Source organism: Perissodus microlepis, chromosome 22 (assembly GCF_051167445.1).
Source record: "Perissodus microlepis isolate ML-2025 ecotype Zambia chromosome 22, ASM5116744v1, whole genome shotgun sequence".
In the NCBI taxonomy this organism is placed as follows: Eukaryota; Metazoa; Chordata; class Actinopteri; order Cichliformes; family Cichlidae; genus Perissodus; species Perissodus microlepis.
In genome coordinates this window covers 388,694-397,984 of record NC_140481.1, presented here as the reverse complement: position 1 = coordinate 397,984, position 9,291 = coordinate 388,694, and the positions used below count along the sequence as shown (strand labels likewise).

Genomic DNA, 9,291 nt, shown 5'->3' with positions numbered 1-9,291 from the left:
CACAACTATACATGGTCCAATATGTCTTCAACAAGGCTTGGATTTAAAAACAAATATACAACAGATCATACTAAAATGTTGAAAGTAAAATCACAACGACTCACGAATCTAAACTCATTTTAACTCCAAATGATATTAAACATAAGAGAGTCCTTTTGGAAATGATGGATGGGTGTGTGCTCTAGAGAAGGAATCAAACTTCCTGTCAGCAGTTAAAAATCCCACATGCGTGATATTATGGGGCTCCATTTACACCTATGCCGTGGATGTTGGTGAAAGCACCATTAATGGTATGTAGAGGTTTTAAAGAAAACTGTGCTGCCATCCTGACAAGTCTGAGTGTTAGACGATAACAAACACATTGTGGATGTGGATTTAAAAAAGGAGAAGATGAAGAATAAAGGAGACCTTACCAGGCAAACTTTATTAATCCACAGCAGTAAACAGTGCCTTTCTACTGTCAGTACTAAACTACCTCTGGTACTTCCACTCACACCTAGAAAAACAGATAACTTGAATTATATATTAACAAATACCGACATTAGAAACTTAAATAATATCATACAAAGTCTATTCTGAATCATTCCTGCAGAGGGAGCTGTGCCCCTGCTTTCTTCCTTTCAATAAGCACAGGCTTGGGTAAATATCTGCTGTTGGACATGCCAGGTTTCATACAAACACAGTCTGCATCTTCCATCAGAGTAAAACTGCAAAGTGAATCGAAATCCAACTGGAGCGTCTGGCTCGTTTATCGTGCTGGTTCAACTGCAGGAGCACACACACACACACACACACTGTTGTTAGTTTGGATGAACCTTACAATAATTCAAGAAACGAAAGAAGACTTACTGTACGAGGAGATGTCTATCTCTTCCGGCAGCTCGCCGATGTTCACCTCGAAGCGGTCCTGGACATCGTTGAGTGTGCGGGCGTCACCTTCATCAGACACAAATGTGATGGCCAGGCCTTTCGTTCCAAACCTGCCTGCTCGAGCAACCTACACCAAGACACACCAGTGCAGCCGACCACATTACTCAGTCAGGATCACAGACTACATGTACAGGTGCTTGATTACAGCACAGTAGGGCAAACTAATCACAGTACAGGATAAGTATAAGACAATATAGTATGGCTTTGATAGAAGCCCTCTCCGTGTTTTTCTGTCTTTTTCTTGTATAGGTTAATGTTAGTGAATAAATGCTGTCCCAGAGTATTTGATCTGCCTTTTCTATTCCGTACCCGTGTTTGTCCTATGAAGTCCTCTTTTAACAGAAGTCTTCCTTCCAGCCTGGGTGCAGGACAGAGACCCTCCTTGCCACTCTTGGAATAAGCTACTACCTGCTCAGCTGATTATAACATTAATAAATGCCTCACACCTGTGTCTATCTAATAAAGAGCTCAGATTCCTCAGTATCTCCTTAAATATGTATTTGTACATCATCCAATAAGTCACAAATATGACCTTGTGCAGCTTTCACATATATTTCTATTATTTATTTATTTATTTAGGACAGTGCATGTTAATGAACATAAATGTAAAAAAAAAAAAAAATCCATGAATGTAAACATGCCAGATTATAGCCAAAGGCTAATTTCCATTTGTTGTCCTTAAACATAAAAAAATAGACATAATAATTCATAAATATTCATCATTCATTCATAATAAAAACTCCATCACCAAACTTACACATACACACCATTCTGTTCCCAAATAAAACATTAAAACTATACAACTCATACATGATCACACACATGATTACTGTTTTAGCCTGTCAGGTGAACAACACATGGATAGTCTCACCCTGTGAAGGTAAGTGTCAGAGTCTTCTGGCATGTCATAATTGAAGGCAATATTGACTCTCTCGATGTCCATCCCTCGTCCAAACAGGTTGGTGGCCACCAGGATTCGCCTCTGGAAGTCCTTGAACTGCTGGTAGCGAGACAAACTACAGAGGACAATAAGTGAAGCTTAGTCTGTGTGTCACATATCCTCACATTGAAAGTTTCATTATGTGTGTATTGGGCTGCTGAGTTGATCAACATCCCCACAGTACTGTGCAAATGTCCCCACTCATGTCTTTACATTTTTTTCTTCCAATGACACAGACCTTCTTGGAATTTTTGAAGTGGTCTTGAGTAACAGCTCTCCAGCTTCCTGAAAGACTTTCAAAGTTTTTCTTGGACATCAGCTTTTTTTGAGTGTATTTATGGGATTTTTGGTCACCGACATCAGTCAGACACTGATGCTGGATGAGAAGGACTGGCTGTGGTTTCTGGCTCAGCTGCAGGGGAGGGGTGGAGCAGGCCAGTCAAGTTCTTCCACATCAAAGCTGCTTATTTATATGGAGCTTGCTTTGTGGACTTGTTGATTATCTGACAGGAGGCCCACAACGTGCGTCTTCAACATTGTGTCTGACAAGGTGATCGGCAACACGGGCACCACAAGGGACTGTCCTCTCCCCTTTCCTCTTCACCATCTACACCACAGACCTTACTTTTAGATGATCCTGCAGTGGTTGGATGCATCAGTGAGGGTGATGAGTATTGGGCTGTGGTCGAGCAGAATCATCTGCAACTCAGCGTAGCAAAGACCAACGGATTTAGGAGGACCGGGAAACCTGTGACCCCTGTTTCAATCCAGGGGGTCGATGTGCAGGACTATAAATACCTCAGAGTACACCTGATAATAAATTGTAGTGGGTTAAAAACACCACTGCACTCTACAGGAAGGGCCAGAGTCGTATCTGAGGTCTTTCAACATCTGTCGGACAACACACAGGTGTTTCTATGAGTCTGTTGTGGCCAGTGCCATCCTCTGTGCTGTTGCATGCTGGGACAGCAGGTTGAGGGTTTCAGATGCCAACAGACATCCTGTCACTCGTACAGTTTCCTCAAATTTTTGTGAAGGACCCAATGCACACTATGCTAATATTTGTGGTCATCAATATGTATGGAAAGGATCAGGAGGTCCAACAGTGAGTGCCTACAGCCATCGGTAAAACAAGGTAGGGTGGGTGATGTTGTGGGGATGGAGCTAGACTTTAATAAGGTGGTGTCTGAGAGGCGGATGTTGTCCAAGATCAGGACAATACTGGACCTCCCACCCACTCATGATGAGCTGGTCAGTCACTGAGAGACTAAGATTACCCATAATGCACCACTAAAGGACACAGGAAGTCATTCCTGTCTGTGGATATCTCTCTCCATCTAATGCACATCCTCTACAGTGAAAATAACAAAATTAAGTTTTACAGTAAAATGTCAGTTATATACAGGGAGTGCAGAATTATTAGGCAAATGAGTATTTTGTCCACATCATCCTCTTCATGCATGTTGTCTTACTCCAAGCTGTATAGGCTCGAAAGCCTACTACCAATTAAGCATATTAGGTGATGTGCATCGCTGTAATGAGAAGGGGTGTGGTCTAATGACATCAACACCCTATATCAGGTGTGCATAATTATTAGGCAACTTCCTTTCCTTTGGCAAAATGGGTCAAAAGAAGGACTTGACAGGCTCAGAAAAGTCAAAAATAGTGAGATATCTTGCAGAGGGATGCAGCAGTCTCAAAATTGCAAAGCTTCTGAAGCGTGATCATCGAACAATCAAGCGTTTCATTCAAAATAGTCAACAGGGTCGCAAGAAGCGTGTGGAAAAACCAAGGCGCAAAATAACTGCCCATGAACTGAGAAAAGTCAAGCGTGCAGCTGCCAAGATGCCACTTGCCACCAGTTTGGCCATATTTCAGAGCTGCAACATCACTGGAGTGCCCAAAAGCACAAGGTGTGCAATACTCAGAGACATGGCCAAGGTAAGAAAGGCTGAAAGACGACCACCACTGAACAAGACACACAAGCTGAAACGTCAAGACTGGGCCAAGAAATATCTCAAGACTGATTTTTCTAAGGTTTTATGGACTGATGAAATGAGAGTGAGTCTTGATGGGCCAGATGGATGGGCCCGTGGCTGGATTGGTAAAGGGCAGAGAGCTCCAGTCCGACTCAGACGCCAGCAAGGTGGAGGTGGAGTACTGGTTTGGGCTGGTATCATCAAAGATGAGCTTGTGGGGCCTTTTCGGGTTGAGGATGGAGTCAAGCTCAACTCCCAGTCCTACTGCCAGTTTCTGGAAGACACCTTCTTCAAGCAGTGGTACAGGAAGAAGTCTGCATCCTTCAAGAAAAACATGATTTTCATGCAGGACAATGCTCCATCACACGCGTCCAAGTACTCCACAGCGTGGCTGGCAAGAAAGGGTATAAAAGAAGAAAAACTAATGACATGGCCTCCTTGTTCACCTGATCTGAACCCCATTGAGAACCTGTGGTCCATCATCAAATGTGAGATTTACAAGGAGGGAAAACAGTACACCTCTCTGAACAGTGTCTGGGAGGCTGTGGTTGCTGCTGCACGCAATGTTGATGGTGAACAGATCAAAACACTGACAGAATCCATGGATGGCAGGCTTTTGAGTGTCCTTGCAAAGAAAGGTGGCTATATTGGTCGCTGATTTGTTTTTGTTTTGTTTTTGAATGTCAGAAATGTATATTTGTGAATGTGGAGATGTTATATTGGTTTCACTGGTAAAAATAAATAATTGAAATGGGTATATATTTGTTTTTTGTTAAGTTGCCTAATAATTATGCACAGTAATAGTCACCTGCACACACAGATATCCCCCTAAAATAGCTAAAACTAAAAACAAACTAAAAACTACTTCCAAAAACATTCAGCTTTGATATTAATGAGTTTTTTGGGTTCATTGTGAACATGGTTGTTGTTCAATAATAAAATTATTCCTCAAAAATACAACTTGCCTAATAATTCTGCACTCCCTGTATATTTAATCTCTGTAATATTCTGGATATTTACAATTGAGTTATTTTATAATGGAGCTAAATCATGATAGTAAATGGTAAATGGACTGGTTCTTATAGAGCGCCTTTCTACTCTGAGCGCTTTACACAACTTGCCTCATTCACACAAGCATTTTCTTCGATGCTGTTTCTATGTAAGTGCTTTCTTACACACTGCCAATGCACTAAAACATACCTGGATATAAAAAACACACACAGGACAGTCAGTCATGGCCTCCCCAAACCTTTGAATGTCCTTTGGGAAGCCTGGAGAACTGCTCCTGAGTATTCATAAAGGAAGCTGTCTCAGAGAGATCAGACTGTGTTGAAGAACACCGGGTTCTGGCTTTTAATCTTGTCAGACCTGTACAGACTGTGTTTTAATGTACTGTATTTCCTTTTACGGTATGTTTGCACGTTTCAATATATGACAGCACCATTGTCTTAACAATGGTTGGCTCAAGACTTTTGCACAGCACTGCATCTTAGAGCACACAAGACTACAAGAACTTTTTTTTTAGATCTGAGCTCAGCCTTCGACACCATCTCTCACTCTGTACTTCTAAGCAGACTTTCCTCTCTCGGCATCTCTGACACACCCCTCGCCTGGTTTCAATCATATCTCCTCGACCGCTCCCAGTTTATTCAACTAAGATCATTCCGCTCTCGTCTATTCCCCGTCACCTCTGGTGTACCCCAAGGCTCAGTTTTAGGCCCTCTTCTCTTTATAATATACATCCTCCCTCTAGGTACCATCTTCCGCAAATTTGATCTTCAGTTTCACTGTTTTGCTGATGACACCCAGTTATACCTCTCTTGCAAACCTGATTCCTCCTTCCCACCTTCTTCCCTTACAGAATGTCTATCCGAGTTAAAATCCTGGTTTTCTAATTTTCTAAAGCTCAATGAGGATAAAACTGACATCCTCCTTATTGGCACCAAATCCAACCTTTTGAAGACGAACCATTTCTCTCTCACTATCGATAACTCCACAGTTTTCCCTTCTCCTCAGGTTAAGAGCCTTGGTGTCATCCTAGACAGTTCACTTTCCTATAAATCTCACATCAATAATCTCACCCGTTCTGCCTACTTCCATCTACGTAACATTAACAGATTGCTTCCTTCTCTTTCCACCCAGTCTACGTCCATTCTTGTCCACAGTCTCGTTACCTCCCGTATTGACTACTGCAATTCTCTTTTGCATGTTCTCCCCCAAAAATCCCTCCATAAGCTTCAACTGGTTCAGAACTCTGCTGCTCGCATTATCACCAGAACCCCTCCTACCAGCACATCACCTGTTCTTCAGGAACTTCACTGGCTCCCTGTGAAATTCCAGATAATATTCAAACTTCTTCTGCTCACCTTCAAGACCCTTCATAACCTCGCTCCTCCTTACCTTTCTGACCTGTTAACCACCACCTGTTCTGCCCGTTCACTTTGATCTTCTTCTTCTATCCAGCTTGCTGTACCTTCCTTCCGCCTCACCGCCATGGGAAGCAGAGCTTTCAGCTGCTCTGCTCCCAGGCTGTGGAGCTCTCTGCCCCCAGAAATAAGAAACATTGGTTCTCCCCCAGTTTAAATCCCAACTCAAAACTCATCTGTTCAAATCTGCATATTCACTGTGAATCCACTGTTTGTTCATTTTATCTTGTGCTTTTATTTTATTGTTCTTATTCTGCCATTGTTTTACTAAGTGTTTTATCCTATTGTAAAGTGTCCTTGGGTGACTTGAAAGGCGCTCATAAATAAAATTTATTATTATTATTATTATTATTATTATTATTATTAATGCTTTACCTAATATAAAGAATGACCTCACTTACCAGTAAAAGTTATGTTTGCGATGGTATAATCATCACAACGCATTAATTTAACAAAATAAAAGTGTCTGAGAGTGAAAAAAATAAAAGCCTCCTGCTTCCTTCTTCATAATATTATTATATAGTAGAAAGCATAAAGATGTGGGGTCCTTACTTTACAAAATAAAGTACCAACTGTTGTTGTGATTTGGTGCTATATAAATAAAACTGAATCAAACTGGCCACAGGAAAGAGACTGCAGCTGCATGGAGCTAAGCTCACTGTCAGCTGAAAATGATTACATTTGAGCCTAAAGGTTCACACTGAGCTTGTTATCCTCTGCCAAAACAACAAGTAGAGTGAACACAATAAAAACATGGCAGTTCAGTGTTATCTGGAGTAATAAAATAGTAACAAACATTTATGGCGTCACCGCTCTCAGTTACCGTTCCTCCTGAGGCATCCCTCGATGGATGGCAATCGCTGGAAAGTTCTGCTCCACAAGCAGCTGAGCCAGAGCTACACAACGCTGGACGGACTTCACAAAGATCACCACCTGAGCAGCACAGCGACACAATCACTCAGCTACAGTGGACATTAAGTCCTGTCGGCTTCCTGTGTGTGTCTGTTTCACTGTGCGTGCCCCTCGTCTGCACTTGGAGACAATCGATCATTAACAGCTATTTATTACTTTACTGTAAGTAGAATCAAAAAGTTTTCATGTAGAATAACACCAGGACAAAAGAGACAGAGAGAAACAGGACAGCACGTCAGCCATGCTTTTTGACACTCACTAGCGCTCGACTTGTTTCTTTGTTCAGTGACAAGCTCGCAAACTGCACAAGCAGAACTTGTTGGATTAGTAGTTATGACACTGCTTTCCTGTTAGTTTCCTCCACGTTCTGTTAACTCTGCTGCTGACATGGTAAAGACAGAACTCCAGTGAACTGTTGGCCCTGTTGTCAAATATACATGATTCAGGTATTAAAGTCAGTACTGGGCTGATATCTAACATAAATACTGGGTGGGCGCACCCCTCCCTCTGGTGGACCCTCACACACTCACATGACCAAAGTATATTGTTTCCCTCGCTCCCTCACGCTGAAGCATAGTAAGGCCTTTAAGAGGACCATTATACTTTTCTGTCTGTACACACACATACTGTACATATCTTATTAAGTATTTCTTTAACTGTAAATGTGAGGAGATGTCCTCTGGCACACAGCCTAACCCTAACCCTAGCCAATCAGAAGAAGAATAGAGCCTGGTTTCAGGAAGTTGATGAGCTGAGGGGTTGCACACAAGTAGTATAAATAACATTTATTTTGATCTTTGAAATAACTAATGCTTCTCTAGCAGGATCTGCAAGTGTGTCCCACAGTAACATGCTTGTAAGACATGAACATAAAATGCAGCAATCTAATTCCCATCAACAGAAAAGCAAACAGACAAAACAAAAATGTCCACAGGGGGGTTAGGCTGTGGGGAAGGTATGGTGTGGGTACCTGATTGAACTCTAGTGCGTCCAGGAGATCGAAGAGCTTTCTGTTTTTCTCATTATCCTTCAGCTTGACGTAGTACTGCTGCAGCCCATGCAGAGTTAGCTTGGTTTCGTCATCTACAAAGATTTCCATCGGCTGGACCGGCAGGAGTTTGAAAGGGAGGTTGGCAAGATTCAGGGAAGAGCACACAAAGAGAACACCAAACATAATACAGTGGAAGTGAAAAGGAAGCAGTGAGGAGACGGAGGGAAGGCTTTGGTATAGGTAACACACACACACACAGTTGTGTTTTCATATCTCTGTGGGGACATCTTATTGACATAATGCTTTCCCTAGCCCCTTACCCTAACCATCAAAGATGAATGCCTGACCCTCAGCCTAAACCTAACCATGACCTAACTGTGACCCTCACACTAAAACAAGATTTTGAGCCTCGAAAATCCCTTCTAATTTGTGGGGACGGGAACTTTGTCCCTATAAGAGCTGTTAGTCCCCACAAGTATAGTAAAACTCCACTTTTTGGTCCCCAGAAAGATAAGTAAACACACACACACACACACACACTTCTTTCTTGTGACTTGGACTCATGGAGGCTGAACATCGACTTGGACTTTGTTACCCACTGTTCCAGCAGGCGAAGGAGTAGTGGAGGTGTGGAGGGAGCGGGAAGAGGCATGGCAGATGAAAGTGAAGAGGCGTATTTACATCTTGCATGAACTTTCTGCAGACTGGACGGATCTCTTTACTCAGGGTGGCGCTGAACATCATGACCTGCTTCTCGTGGGGAGTCATACGGAAAATCTCTTGGACATCTCTGCGCATGTCTAAGGAAGAGAACATTATTTACAGTGTATTACAAACTCATCTAGATGCAGTGACTAAAGATTAAATAATGATGACTGAAGGCCCTTTCACATATGCACGCGCTGCACTCTGGAACCCATTTGTGTCTGTTGTTTGTGCCACACAATAATGATTTCCTGCTGCACCGAGCAAAGCACAGCACATGCACACTTGTGACGTATTTTTGTGCGAGGAACAGAAACGAAGAGTACTGCTGCGCTGAGTTCAACCACATGATGAAGAAGAACATTCTGTACGTATCAGAGTTTGGTGAACTGTTTGCCGCAGGTTCTG

General features: G+C 42.4%; 1 protein-coding gene across 2 annotated transcripts in view; it reads right to left on the bottom strand.

The window, feature by feature from the left end:
• Positions 1–398: 398 nt before the first annotated feature.
• The window catches only part of ddx39b (DEAD (Asp-Glu-Ala-Asp) box polypeptide 39B), a 27,400-nt gene continuing 18,507 nt past the window's right edge, over positions 399–9,291 (bottom strand). Inside the window, exons 6-11 of one of the 2 annotated variants that reach the window (XM_084918584.1) lie at positions 8,860–8,978; positions 8,158–8,289; positions 7,099–7,208; positions 1,802–1,946; positions 850–997; positions 399–765 (exon numbers count right to left, since the gene is read on the bottom strand). In XM_084918584.1, coding sequence (XP_084774710.1) covers positions 749–765; positions 850–997; positions 1,802–1,946; positions 7,099–7,208; positions 8,158–8,289; positions 8,860–8,978 — 671 coding nt within the window. In that variant the 3' untranslated portion in view covers positions 399–748. Of the gene's footprint in view, positions 766–811; positions 998–1,801; positions 1,947–7,098; positions 7,209–8,157; positions 8,290–8,859; positions 8,979–9,291 lie in introns of those variants that run through there. The other variant, XM_084918585.1, reaches the window with a different exon arrangement.